General features: G+C 42.1%; 2 protein-coding genes across 3 annotated transcripts in view; one reads left to right on the top strand and one right to left on the bottom strand.

The window, feature by feature from the left end:
- Nucleotides 1-15,222, bottom strand: part of LOC134461304 (gamma-crystallin S-1-like) — a 383,074-nt gene that overhangs the window by 167,922 nt on the left and 199,930 nt on the right. The gene's annotated exons all lie outside the window — the stretch shown is intronic.
- On the top strand, nucleotides 717-5,940 carry LOC134461289 (gamma-crystallin M2-like). 2 transcript variants are annotated; one of them, XM_063214101.1, is made up of 3 exons: nucleotides 717-725; nucleotides 5,312-5,554; nucleotides 5,662-5,940. In XM_063214101.1, the coding sequence occupies exons 1-3, from the start codon at nucleotides 717-719 to the stop codon at nucleotides 5,938-5,940; spliced, it is 531 nt and encodes a 176-aa protein (XP_063070171.1). The 2 variants fall into 2 exon arrangements, with proteins under 2 accessions (XP_063070171.1, XP_063070170.1); XM_063214100.1 differs by lacking the exon at nucleotides 717-725 and adding an exon at nucleotides 1,038-1,052.

The following is a 15,222-nucleotide window of genomic DNA, read 5'->3' as shown; positions in this document are numbered from 1 at the left end:
TTAAAGCTCAATTATCAATTCAAGACGTTGTCAAATGGATTTATTGATAATACACGGATATTGCAGTGAAAACTGCTTCTTTGGGGCGGACATTTCATCAGTGTAAGTAATAGCACTTTCAAAAGTTCTCACAAAGTACAATCCTCTATTTCCCCGCACAAGACATTGCTGTGCACCCTGCTTATATTGCGTATTCGCTGGAAGGTGGGATATTTACCCCAACCTCGTTTGACCGCTGCATGTCGTCTGAAAGCGATTTGGCACATTGCAAGTCACCAAGATTTCCCAAACTGCAGTGAGAGGGAACCATAGCCTACTTCAAGCTCTTGCTGGTTGCTAGCAGTACACTTTTCCACTAAGCTACTCCTCCAATCGCGCACAGGTCCTCCTGCTGGTGTAGGGGCAACAGGCGGTAAAAACATAAACATATAGGCCTAACATACCGTACCGAAGGTCATTTCGGTTCGGTTCAGTATGAATACAGTGCACCGTTACGGGCCTAATTTGTGATATTCTTAATTGCATCACACACATGTCCAAACACACAGTACTGTGTTTTTATCCCTGCGTCAATGCCTGAATCCACAATTGTCCTATTTTGCTAACTATTCTGGGTGTTCATACACAATCTTTGGTAATTCACATTGTGTAGAAACCATAATAATACTAACCATGGATGATATCTACACAAATCACTACAAGTACACAAAGTGCAAATGAACAGAGTCTGATCATGTGACTTTCTGTACATCCATGTACAGGAATCAAATACAGTTGTAACGGCTTCCATACAAACAGCTCTTTGTTAGGGGAATATTCTCCAGTGTGCCACCAAACAATATAGAAAAATGCAATTATTTCTAACAGCACTCAACACAAAATAATGACCTTTTTTCATTCTGCTTTCAAAAACAGTGCCTTTACAACATGTTTGGGCTGACGACACAGGGTTTTGAAACAAGGCCAGGTCATGTTAAGTATAAAATGGTCTCATAGGCATGTTATGGCAGCAAGCCAGCTCTGACACGCAACCAGCCATGACCATGGGCAGGGTAAGATACTGTACTTCAGAGCAGTAAATGACAGATTTTAGTTGTTAACCCATTCACCTGCTTTAAAAAATATATACTATACTGTATATCTTTACACACACATGTATATATAGTATATGATATATGACATATTAACATGTTTTTCTTTGCTGTAAATATTGCCTTTGTATGAGTGATGCTAAGGGACAATGGGGGATTAGGGATGTTGGCGGTGACTAAATATAAATAATATCAAGCTTCATATGGACAACAGCCAGTGACAAAGTAGGCGTACATATTTTTGATCAGTAAGGCGACGATCACACGGGACGCATATTTCTGCTTACAGTCCGCGATGCGCGTCCATTATCTGTAGTCAGGGGCGCCGCCAGGATTTTTGGGCCGTATGAAAGATTATAATTTTGGGCCTATCCCCCCCATTCCAATATCATTTTCACTAACAATTAAAATTGCGCAGATATCTTAGGCCTACTCAACGTTTTCCTTTTCCTGTCTTTGCGCCTACTCCATGTGGTTAGTATTGCCGCTTGGGTCCGCGACGCAATTCCATTGCACTCACAGAGCTTATTGGTAGTCGGTGTCAGTCAGGTAACCATAGGCTGTGCAATGCGCAGATCATCCAAAATGCTTTAGTGACGGGCCGGCAATATCTAACCTGCAACTGTCTCGTCAAATCGCTGTTCATTTTCTGCATCCAAGTTTTCTGTCGGACTTAAACCGAACGTGAAAGAAAAGTGAAAAGTGAAAGTGAAAGCCCATTGGGAAACTCCAACTCCCATTGTCATTGTGACACAGCACTCCACAGCACACAAGTGAACACTGCACACAACGAAATTGCATTTATGCCTCACCCGTGCAATGGGGCAGCCCTCAATGGCGCCCCATGGGGAGCAGTGCGGTGGGACGGTACCATGCTCAGGGTACCTCAGTCATGGAGGAGGATGGGGGAGAGCACTGGTTGATTACTCCCCCCACCAACCTGGCGGGTCGGGAGTCGAACCGGCAACCTCTGGGATGCAAGTCTGACGCCCTAACCGCTCACCCATGACTGCCGTGACCAGATTGACGAGTTTGAAATGGCGCGCTGTCTATCAGCACCACGCTGACATTAGTCTAATTTAGACGTCCGATAAGCATTCATTTCGTGCCAAGGGTAAAACTCTTAGTGATATTATGAGAACAAAACAATCTCTTGTCCTAGCCATTAGGCTTCTTCGTGTTGTTGCAGTGTGAGGGATAATTGTAAAATAGGCACCGATTGTAAAAAGCACCGCTCTCCTGCGCAAACATGATACTTCAATGGATGATGGATGGCAGCATCCCCAACGTAGGCTACAGGTTGTTTGTCAAATCTGCGTTAATTTCTCGCACATTAGTTTCAACTGATGCTGTCGGTTGCTTTCACATTTGTCCACCACTCTGTGGTTAAGATTTCACTTAATCCCCACGAGGCTCATAGTTTATCACGGACGTTCATCCACTTTTTCCGTTTGTGTGCGGTGACAATAAAGGTGGAGTTTTTCAATAGGCCTAGGAAATGTGCTAACGTGCTCTCTTGGAGGCTAATCCAAGGATTCTTACCATCTGATAGCGTTTGAAAATGTCATTGAGTGACCATACCTTCTTTCTTGGAGAACATTTGAATTGACTGCCTCTTCTGGCCCTCTCCTCTTTCTCCCGTCTTTCCTTAAGTTTTTGCCAACCTGCCTTCACTGCCACCACCAGCTCACCGTCATGTGATTAACACATAGATTATATATTACTAACATTCTATGGGTTAGCCCACGCCTAAGACCTCAGTCGCTCTGTACACCTGCTGCCAGCATTTTTCGGATGCTGTCCGATTCAACGCCTTGCGCCAGATTGGACCGCACCATTTCGCAAGAGCTCAGGGGGAAGGGTAAATGACAATATATGAAAGAACTGTCGAAAACGTTATGGGAATCGACAGTTGTGTGTTTATTAATCTTATTTACAATGACTATCTCTTTGTAATTATACATTTCTTAAAAAAAAAGCAAGAATATATTATTAATATTTTATTATCCCATCCGCGGGCCGAGGGCCGTGCTGCGTTGGGCCGGGCCTTTAGAATCAGTACCACCTTTCCCCCCCTAGCGGCGCCCCTGTCTGTAGTGATCACACCGAGTGCTCATTCGAAGGCGTTGACCAGGCAACGTTGTAACGGCTGAACTGTCACTCGCAACGTACTCGATGGTGTTGTGTCATTTGTATATAGAGCTGGGCGGTATACCGTTAAAAAACCGTGATCTCGGTTTACACTACACAAGGTTCTCTTTTTGATGAGAGACGGTTTTGTTGTTGTTGTTTATAGCCTACTATGTTATGTGCGTGAGCTTCATACTCCGTGTCATACTTCCAAAGATTCTTCTAATTCATAAGTCTCTGACACTTCATTTCAACTCTGCTAAGTCCACTGTTGTTGCTGTTCTACTAGGGCATGTCACCACAATGTAAGATGTTGATTGAACTAATAAAATAATTGGTTAATCGCACTAGAGGCTTGTGAGAATGAAACATGATGAACACACATGGCATGGATGAATCATGACAAACATTTCAATTAATTTAGCCTACCTTTGATCTCACAAAGTTAAATAAAAGGCAATTCTATGTGGTGCTATGTTAACGGGCTACAACAGTTATCTGATTCTTAACTGTATTTAATTACCATCCCAACTGTGTGTGCAGCACTGCTGTTAAGATCAGAGACGGAAATCTCTGTTAGCTAAAGTAGCCTAGCTTTCAAATGCAATGGGCAGACAAGATACACTGCTACATTGCTATTTGTTTGAAATGATTTGGGGGCAAAATAGGAGCGAAACACATCGCAATATGACACAAACTACCGGACAAAATACCTTCTACGTTGGATTTGGACTTCAATTCAAAGACAATATGCACACAATGTCAAGTAAATCCGTTTGTTTTCCGTGTCTGTCTTCAGTCTGTTTCGTTTCTGTCCCACTGTTGTTTACTCGCTAGTCCTGCGGCAGCGCAACACGCCGGATGTGTTGCCAGGTGTAGAACGACAAATAAGCAATTAGTGTTGCCAGGTGTAGAATGAAATAAGCTGTTTTGGGCTGTCTTGACAAAACAAACAGCTGCTTCTAATCATTTATCCCTTCTTACTTGAAAAATCTATGGCACCCTGGTCAAGATTTTAGGCTATTTTATGAAATGCTGCATTTTCTCTAATTTGAGACTTTGTTGGATAGGGAAATGTAAACTATAAATTATAGAAAATATTATTGAAATGAAAAAATGAAAAAATATAAATGGAGAATATGATTTTATCTCATTTTAACATTTACTTTCAGTCTTTTCCTCAGAAAGATTAAGATTTGGGGGGAAATCGTCGCATAGGCCTATCAAAAAACCGTGCAGAAAACCGTGATATCAATTTTCATCAAGAAAACCGTGATGCTATTTTTTTCCAAAACCGCCCAGCCCTATTTGTATAGTGTGGAAACATACACAAAATGCTTTGTAAATCTGTGTAATAAATATATATAAAATGGATAGAAGACGAGCTCTTCTCTTGCTTTCCTAACGCTGGATCGTGAATCTGACATGAAAGTTTATAACGGTCTCCTATCAAACATTTGGAAATCAGACCATGATGTCATGCGGATTTGCCGCCTTGAGTTGAGCTTTTTTCAACTCGATCTGCCAGGCGCGGAGTGGAGGAAATTCCGCAATCCACCTTGCGCTGATATTCGATGCGAAATCCTCTCATTTTCATTAACAAACAATAGAACACATCCGCCTTTTACTGTAAAATCCGCGTCCAGTGCGATCACGGCCCAATACAGGACTTAAAAGTTCTGCTTTTAAAGTGATACCGCTATCCAGATATTTCTGGAAATGAGCTCATTTTACACCTTCCCTTGAGTTAAATACTGCAGATTTACCTTTCTCCTGTTCTTCCGACGATGTTCATAGTGTGGTGGTGTTACTTCCAGTTCCAAGCTAGCAATTATCATTAGATGGCAAGAGGGCAGCTAGCTTCTAGCTGGTCCCATATGATTAAATTATGTATGCTAGCTTGGAGGTGAAATTTGTGCTGCCAGACTCAGAGAACAGCTGGAAGTAGAGGAGAACGGTACAACTCAATTATTCCACTCAAGGGGAGGTGTTAAATGAGCCTACTTCCAGTAATGGTGCAGTGTCCTCATAAGCTAAATCATTTAGTCTATGATGCTCATCATATAACAAAACAACATCCTGTTGTGTAGATCACTTTCTATGAGGACAGGAACTTTGGGGGCCGTTCCTGGGACTGCAGTGGAGACTTCGCTGACTTCTCCCCCTACCTCAGCCGTTGCCACTCCTTCAGGGTGCACAGCGGTTGCTGGATGATGTACGACCAGAACAACTACATGGGCATGCAGTACTTCATGAGGAGGGGCGAGTACCCTGACTACATGAGCATGTGGGGCTGGAACAACTGGATCCATTCCTGCCGCCATATCCCCATGGTAAATAGCAAAATAACGCATTTTAGGAATTAAAGGTATACGGTATTTTGAGAACACTTTGCATGAAATGGTTTGTAAATGTGCCCAATATCTGCTTATATTCACAGTACAGAGGAAACTACAGAATGAGGATCTACGAAAGGGAGAACTTCGGTGGTCAGATGCACGAGATGATGGATGACTGTGACAGCATCATGGATCGCTACCGTATGAACCACTGCATGTCTTGCCATGTGATGGATGGGCACTGGCTCATGTATGAGCATGCCAACTACAGAGGAAGAATGTGGTACTTCCCTCCTGGAGAGTACAGAAACTATAGAAACATGGGATACCCCAACATGAGATTCATGAGCATGAGGCGTATCATGGATTCTTGGTACTAAAGTTTCTTGAAATAGGTTGTCAGAAAGATTGAATAAATGTTTTAATGTAAAAATTATGGACTCCTCCTAACTTGGCCTCCTTCATTTGCACTGATGTAAAAAGGAAATGTGCGTATTTTGCATTAAAAACAAAATAGATTTTTCATGGTTTTCATGGCCTACACAGGCCCACCACTTAAATACCTGTACATTATCCAGACCATTGTAACTGTATGACACAAACTCTACTGTGAATACACAACAGGTGTTACACTTCAAAAAGCTACATTAATTGCAAAAAACTTGTGTGTTTATCGCTGTACCATGTAAAAGTAAACCCATTTATCGTCCCCACCTTGCATGAAGCCAGGTCAGGTAGTCAGTGTTTAAGAGTTGTAGGCTATAGTCTAAAAAAAATTGGGCATGAGAGACATGTACAACTATGCTGTTCACACTGGTGCTAACATTCAAGCAACAAGCAACTATGGTTCGAGTGCATCACACCGCCCTACCTACTGTATAAGCTACGAAATAACCTTTTTTCTGCAGTATTTGCAGGATAATGACAACCTATTCAACATATGGCAGGTGGTGGCCTGGCTCAGGTGGAAGAGGAGCCTATTCGGCTACTAGAGGGTTGCAGGTCAAGCCTCACTCTGCCTGACCCCATTGATCTCTCCTTGAGCAAGATACTTAACCCCAAATTGCTCCTGATGGTAGGGTGGTACTGTGTGTGGCGACCACTTGCACCGGTGTTAAAGTGAGTGTGAATGGGTGGATGTGAGGCCTACAATGTAAAGCGCTTTGAGTGCTCGAAGGAGTGGGAAGGCGCTGTATAAAAGCAGTCCATTTACCATTACCTTTGACCTATCTTTTGTATAGCAGCGTTTGTGCTGGATTCAAGCAGGGTAGTTCTGCCTTTGAATTGACCACAGGTTACACTTGCAATTAGCTTTGACACTATCTAAAATAGAACCATAACTATGACAATTTATTTACAGCTGGACATCAAAAGCTGAGCAACTGTTAAACAGTACTGTATGTGTTTGTTTGCAAATAGATAAATGTATCGGTTGTCGCTGCTTTTGTTGGTGCAAGCTGATGTCAATTTATATATATATATTAAATTTGAGCCCAACATTTGTGTGCAGTATATATTTTAACCCCTTAGCGTTATAAATAGCTTATTAATAACATTATAAAATAGAGTCATAAATAGCTTATAAATAGCATTGTAAATTAGCTGTTACCAGAATTCAATGACCAAGTAGTGCATTACTAAAGGCCCTGTATTATGCCATAGTAGTGTAGTATTATAGTAGTTGACTTTTCAATGTCTATTACAGTGTTGCGTTGGTGGAACGGCGTGCATTATGGGGCTACAAAAAATGTAAAATGAAGAGGAACTGTTAACAACTGACCCCTAGTGAACACACCATATTTTGATCATATTTGGATCATAAACTGGGAGTAGGGCTGAATTACAGGCCGGGCCAGCGGGGCCAGCTCAGAGGTGTCCTTGACTCCAAGGTCCCATGGCGATGGTGATGCCAATCGTGAGGTCAGAAGGCCTCTATTCTCTAGGACAGGGGTAGGCAATTAGTAGCCCGTGCCCGCCATCAATTATATTTTGCCCGCGAGCGGCAGAAAATAGCAAATGGTAATTGTATACATTACGGCAGTTCACCCTTTTCATGAGAGAAATGCCAGGAGATGCAGCAGTTGGCATATTATCAGTGCATAGAAGATGTACTTATTTCTGTTATAAGAAAAAAATACAACAACTTTTTTACAAGTGAATAACCATGGCCATGGCCGGCCCGCGACGCCCCTGTCAGAAAAAAAAAATCGTCCCGCGTCCCAATCTAATTGCCTACCCCTGATTTAGGATCTTATGACTGCTACATGAAAAAGGTTGGCTGGCTCTTTGCCCAACCTGTAGTTCCGTGCAGCTTCGTGACTTCCACTACTAGGTCTGGGAGCATGAAGCAGAATTCCATTTCTGTATTCAAAAATAACCAGAGCATTTAATGCTTCAATATCAACAAATTCCTTCAAAAACGTTTTCTGTTGATCTGTAAAGCGTCAATATGGTCTATAATATGTCATGTGACTCCTGATTGCGAGCAGCCATTAATATTGAAGCAATAATGCTCCACTTATTTTTTGACTGGAGAAATGGATTCCTGCTACTTGCTCCCAGACCTCAGTGTGTGTTGAGCACCACCAGGGGGCTCCAGAGCCACACACACACACACACACACACACACACACACACACACACACACACACACACACACACACACACACACACACACACACAAACACATGGTAGAGCTATGAAAGAGGACCCTCAATGAAATAATGTTGTAAATAATATGTCATAGGCCACTGAACCAGAGACTGTGTGTACTATTCATCATCTGTATAGGACAAGGGGCCCTCAATTAGGTCTTTTATTAGCTAGGGAATTGGTTTTTAACAGGAGGTTGGCGGCCCTCTGGTGGCCTGTGGAAGAACTGCTGGTGGTCCATGGCTTGCTACATTGTAGTTTCAAGTGGATATCTGCAACTTGTTTTAGACGTATTTCCAACTGTCATGGGATTCAGGAAATAGTACAAGAAACCAACATTTCAGAGGTCCGTTGGTTAGCTTAACAAAACAGATTCAGGGATGTAGGGGATAGTTGCCCAATAAAATGACTTTGCTGGCATTTTGGGCCAGGCAGGAAGGTGAATGATTCGTTATTTATTTTTCGAATCTAAAATTGTGAATAACGTGTATTTTCTAGGGGTGTAAATAATATCGAAATGTATCGATATATCGTGATATATTCTGAAGATTGAATCGAATCGCATCGTATCGTGGGCCATTCTTAAGTATCGAAAAGAATCGAGTCGCTGGCCCCTGCCCAATAACTTAATAGAAGTGGAAAAGTAATTGGGGAAAAAATCGAATCGAATCGAATCATTTTGTATCTTGGGGCATTCTTAAGTATCGAAATTAATCGAATCGTATCGCATCGAATAATAAGATATCGATATTGAATCGTATCGCCATGGAGGCTGTGATTTACACCCATAGTATTTTCCGACTGCAGATATAGCAGATTTCAACTTGGGGTGTTCTGATAATTCATGTACAACCTTCAAAATCACATAATCCAGGCTATAGGTATGTCAACAGGAAAATGTACAGATGGTAGCTTGAAGTACCAAAAAACAATCTGATTTCAGGGGCACAGTGGCTCAATGAGCTAAGATGGTCCTTTGCCGATCCTTCCCATCTCTATCTCCTACTCATTTCCTATCACACTCTCTCACTGTCCTGTGCTAAATAAAGACATAAAGCCAAGAAAATAAAGCCGTTTTTCCTTAAATGTACATTCCCTAAGCGTTTTTCCTTAAATGTACATTCCCTAAGTGTACTTTGAGTATAAGATCTGATTAATGATAAATATTATGGGTAACACTTTATTTTAGGGACACATCTATTAGCACTAATACATACAATATTAATGCATGTGTAAGTAACTTGTAAGGCATGTACTAAGCAAAATAAGACAGTTGTTAAGCATGTATTCACAAATGTCTTGTTCATGCCCAATTAGGGATTTATTACTAATATAACCTTAGTAAGGACCAGTAAGCCTATATTTCTATTTATTAGTAAGTAGTAAGTGGCAGAATACAATGTGTATAAGCTCCTGACACACTGTGTGAACAAACCCTGAACAGTGTGAAAACAGATGCAGAATAAGGGTCCCTATTCTAAAGTGATGCATTGGTCAGCCCAGATGGCTCAGGGCCTCTGCACTACCAAAGTCCTAGGGCCCCCACACCACCCAGGCCTGCACTACCTAGCCCCCCCCCATCTAGAAAGTGTAAGGGTATATCAAATAATGAATACATTCCTGGCCGAGTCATCTAGTTTTCACTTGTTCATATCAATGAGAGGGAGGTAACAAGAGCCTATATATAGCAAGGATTGAACATACACTTGTCAATGGCGGTGGGTTGGTGAGATGTAATTTTTTTTCATGTACCACTGAGTTTTAATTGTAAAAAAAACCAAAATAAATGCAGAACATTAGAATAATAGTTTTGAAGCAAAACTAAACTACTCTTTTGTGATAATTAAGTGAATGTTTGAGAATATTAGCTTCAAGAAGTGCAGTGCATGATGGGTACGCAATCTAGGCCAACAGACAACCTACCCAGCTCTGAGCCTACGTCCTTAGCTCCTCCCCTCACTTGTGAAATTTAGTTGCTATCCAAACAATTTGCCATGTACGTAACAACAGAAATATTGCTGCATTGGCCATGCATTGCATTTCTGACTAAGGGCGTACCCATCATGCACTGCACTTCTTGTAGCTAAGTTTCTCAAACATTAACTTATTTATCAGAAAGGAATAGCTTAGTTTCGCTTCCAAACTATTACTCATCGTTATATTCTGCATTTATTGTAGGGTTTTTACAATTAAAACTAATTGGTGTATGAAAAAATGACATCTCACCACCCACCGTCATTGATAACTTTACGTCCAATCCTTGCTATATAGTGCTTCCAATTACTCATTAACATAATGAGTAGAATAAGTGAGATCTTCATACCTACTGAGACTAATAAAATCTGAAATGCTCTTACACTTTGCTTCCGGGGGGGGGGGACGTAGAGTGGGGGCCCTAGGTAGTGCGGGGGCCCTAAGCCATCTGGGCTGAGCAATGCATCACTTTAGAATAGGGACCCTTATTCCACATCTGTTTTCACACTGTTCAGGGTTTGTTCACACAGTGTACCAGGAGCTTATACACATTGTATTCTGGCCCTTACTGCTTACACATAAATAGAAATCTAGGTCTACTAGGTCCTTACTAAGGTTATATTGGTAATAAATCCCTTATTGTGCATGAACAAGACATTTGTGAATACATGCTTAACAACTGTCTTATTTTGCTTAGTACATGCCTTACAAGTTACTTACACATGCATTAATATTTTATGTATTAGTGCTAATAGATGTGTCCCTAAAATAAAGTGTTACCATATTATGCAATTCCCGACAGTACCAGCTTCCCCTCAATTCCACACACCCTGGCCCAGATGGCATCTCCCAAGAGCGACTCAGCGCCCGAGGCCCAACCGAACTCACCTCCATCGCCGGCCGTAGAACGACAGACCAGCGTGTGCCCTTGTCGCAGTACAGCTGGGAAGCATCCAAACCCTAACCACCTTCCACGTTCTGTGCTCCGCACACTGGGTCAGGAAGTAGCATAAGGACCTCTTAGCTCCCCTACTCCCCACCAGAACCCACTAGAGACAGTTCACCAGAACAGTGAACATTGAACCCTGGGATGTATGTGGGCACGCCCACAGCCAAGATGGAACCCAAAATGACTCGCACCAGCGAAGGAGTTAACAAGAAATTGCACCAGAGATGATATGAATGCCCAAGTGAGACTAGAACTCAGACTGTTGTCGCTGAAAGCTGCCTGCTTCTGCGTTTACTACACTCGGAATCACACTGTGGCATTAATGGGTGATTGCATGGTTTGACGGCCCATTCTCGCATCACCTTGCCTATCACTTTGTGTGGAAATTCTGAGACACCTGCCCTCACGTAGCAAAGAGAGATATCCTCCGTGCTCCTGCACTTCACAATCTGGTGCGTCTCGGGAAAGGACTTGGTTAATGCAGGGGAAGAAAGGAATCACCGAAGCATCTTCAGATGTGGAAAATTACTTGTTTTATTGGGCAAGCGCCAAGACTAACGTTTCGACGTTCACATGTCTTCTTCAGAGTCAATGACACCTGCCCTCACGTCCTGCATCGGTTTTGGTGCACTACAAGCCCTGTAAGTCACCGTCGTCATCTGTCCCTGGATTGCATGAGCTTCTCATGCCTAGCTTCCGTCAAGGCCCAGGATCACAGCAGGAATAGTGTTGACCTTGTGACCACTGTTGTCCCCTGAGGTTTTGTTTGTTACATTTTTGTTGCCAACCTAATTTTATTTGGCCTCTTTTATAACATAATGTGTTTTGTTTGTGGCAGGTCCCGGCCGCCGAGTAGACTCCAATGCTCTTAGTTGTCTTATCTACCTTACCGTTTATCTCTCCCATTCCCTGATACCTCTTTAGTTGTTCAGTGCCAGTCAGTTTTGTAGGTGGTTTTCTGTTGTTGCCCGGGACTGTCCACCTGTTTTGTTGGGTATTTTCTTTTATTTTGGACGGTTGTCCCTTTCATTGTCTTTATTTATTCATTTTTCCTCCTCTGTCTAGTTCTCTAGTTCTTCTTAGTCCCTCCAGGTAACCAACACCCAGTAGCAGAAGAACATTGAATGCAAAATCATTGATAAATGCATAGACTTTGTTACTGCTGACCTTAGTCCATATGGTAGCATTGCTGAAAACAGGTGTATTAACATGGCACAGCATTTACTGGATACAGCAGCTGCAATAGGCCCATCCACTACATCGAGTTCGAATACACGCTTGTGTGAAAGTGCTATTTGCTACTACATTTGAAGCAGACACTTCAAAAATGAGGGAAAACATTCAAGCTTCAATGTTCCAAAACTTCAGAGTCTATGGACTTGACTGTGCGTTTATGGGGAAGAAAATAGTGTTTGTTACTGACAGAGCAGCATGCCCTTACGTAGTTTCAAGGGAGCATACCTATGTTCCCCTGGTCCTATAGTCCCTGGGTCCTATGTTCCCCGGTCTTACTAAAAGGGTTCTATGTTCCCTGCATTATATCTTACCCTTCCCAAAACCATCCCTAAACTTAAACTGTCAGTAATGCAATGTTTTCTAGTTTTCAAATTGTGCCCTTCCCAAAACCAGGTGGAATTCAACTGTTGATGTGATGTAGTCTGTCTCACAACAATGCGATGCCATTACAACCATTCTGCTGGAGAAAAACAGTACGACAAAATAAAGAGTATACACAAAAGTGAAGTAGATCAGATGGACTCCCTCCTCATCCCTATTGCATCTGCCTGCGTAAAGCGCAGGATGACTTTGTTATCACCTAATAGCCTGGTCCTACATGGGATTAATAAGTTGTAAATGACCTAAGATTTAATATCTGAGGTGCCAAGGGGGATTCAGAGTCAAAACAGGTGACTTTTCTGGAACTTCAGGAATGGGAAGACACAGGCACTACAAGCTACTCGGAGGAATCTCTAGACATAGATATAGAGATATAGGATTAAAAGCCAAGCTCAAGGGAGAAGGATCAAACAGCCCAAAATATGTTCTCTGGTGGAAGAAGCATTGTCACTAATTTCCAACAATGAGAAAATGGGCACGTCATGTGCTTTGTGTTCCAGCATCCATTGCACGGTATCTGTGGCCGGCGGCCATTGGCTGTATTCTGAAGCATCAACAGTTTACAGAAGCCCACATTGGTGAACCACATTCTTTTCCTCCATGGACAAGTGTAGCAGCACAAGACACACTCTGTCAGGTGCAATTGTATTCCTTTTATTAAAATGACAGGCAAGCTGTTTTCTAACTTCAAATTGCTGTTACTGTTTATTTTACTAGTTGTACTTTCTCATCATTGGAGATCATCATTGGAGCCTGGACTGCATAATCAACCACCCCACACTTGCACACCAGCACACTCTTCTGCACTCTTTTTTCCTTTTGGAGGTTGCTGACACTCAAGTCCCAGCACTCAACACCCGTGAACTCTTATTGACTGCTGTCCCAAACAACCAGGACTACATATCTGCTTTAGCTGGGCCCTTTTTATTGCACTGACAGTAAACAGTACATTACCTCTTGTATCACTGTGTGTGTGTGTGTGTGTGTGTGTGTGTGTGTGTGTGTGTGTGTGTGTGTGTGTGTGTGTGTGTGTGTGTGTGTGTGTGTGTGTGTGTGTGTGTGTGTTTGTGGAGCGACACAGCGGGCGACTTGAGATGACCCTATCTTTTTCCAAGGAATACAATGGATATTATACTATGTTCATTGACTTCCGATAGTCCTGGACACTGTGTGGTCACTTTGGCTGCTATGTGTCAGTGCCGCTCATCTAAGGCACGTGACACTGTGGACACTTTTAATTTGGTGTGTGTGTGTGAGTGAGAGAGAGAGAGAGAGAGAGAGAGAGAGAGAGAGAGAGAGAGAGAGAGAGAGGGCTGTATGTATGTCAGAGTATGTAAGTGGGATAGTGAGATCTGACATCTGACCCTGTGAATATATGTGCAATGTTGTGTGTAATGTCCTTGTGTCTTCCTCTGTATGTATATATGTATATATGTATGCATGTATGTATGTATGCATGTATGTATGTATGTATGTATGTATGTATGTATGTATGTATGTATGTATGTATGTATGCTACTTGACACCTACATTTCCCTCGGGATCAATAAATGATAGTCTACTATAAACATAGGCCTATTGTGAAATCATTGTACACATTGTGAGAGAACCTCTGGTGGGGCACAATGGAAACGCCATGAGCACTTTGGGGAAAATGCAAGATTTTAGCAGGGCACAAATCAAAATATGTGCAGGCGGGAGCGGCCCGAAATATTATATGTATCGGTGGGCGAGGGCAGGAGTGGGAAAGAAACTTGCCTGTCTTGTGAGTGTGCTGGAGTGGGAAAATTAGACCTAGAAAATTAGTATATGTTTCTCAAAAACATTTTAGCAAACAATCCTTGTAGGATTACACTGGGGGTGAAACTCCAAGTGAAACATATTAAACCTCTGAGGTCTAAGGCCTTTCAGAGGCTTTTAGGCTGCTTGCACCACCCTGACATTTTCAAGTATTTTCAACTAACAGTAAGCATCTATGCAAAAGTGAAATATATGGTTGCTTTCTGAAAAGCCTGACAATAAAAAATCTGAAAGAAAATTGGGTGTCATACAAACATGTTTTATTTAAATTGAGTATAAACACAACTGTACAAAAAAACAGGTTTCAGAGGTCTTCAAAAAGTGCAAGAAAACACACAATAAATATATCTAGCCAAGACTTTTGAAGTTTGAATCTTGTAAACAAATGTGTTGGCTGCATAAAAGTAAAAAGGGCATTTAGAAATGTTTTGTTGTTTTCATACAAAATGCAAAAAAGAAACACTATGTCCGGCCACTGCCTGTCTCATTTGAATACTAATGAGATAGGTGTGAAAAACCTCTAATGGCCCACACCCCCCTGTCAATCTCCATGTGCTCTGATAACACCCCCCCTGTCACTCTCTTTCTCCTGTGGCCAAGTGAGGAGCATGGCTGTGTTTACCCTAGATGAAAGGGGCGTGCTGTCACCTCTGAATAGCCACTCAAGCAC

The sequence above is a fragment of the Engraulis encrasicolus genome, chromosome 13 (genome assembly GCF_034702125.1).
Source record: "Engraulis encrasicolus isolate BLACKSEA-1 chromosome 13, IST_EnEncr_1.0, whole genome shotgun sequence".
NCBI lineage: Eukaryota > Metazoa > Chordata > Actinopteri > Clupeiformes > Engraulidae > Engraulis > Engraulis encrasicolus.
Note: the sequence above shows the minus strand (reverse complement) of the source record. Positions and strands in the feature narration are given on the sequence as shown.

Coding starts and splice junctions, on each gene's coding strand:
- LOC134461289 (XM_063214100.1), top strand. Junction 5,555..5,661: donor CCTGCCGCCATATCCCCATG/GTAAATAGCAAA, acceptor TTATATTCACAG/TACAGAGGAAACTACAGAAT.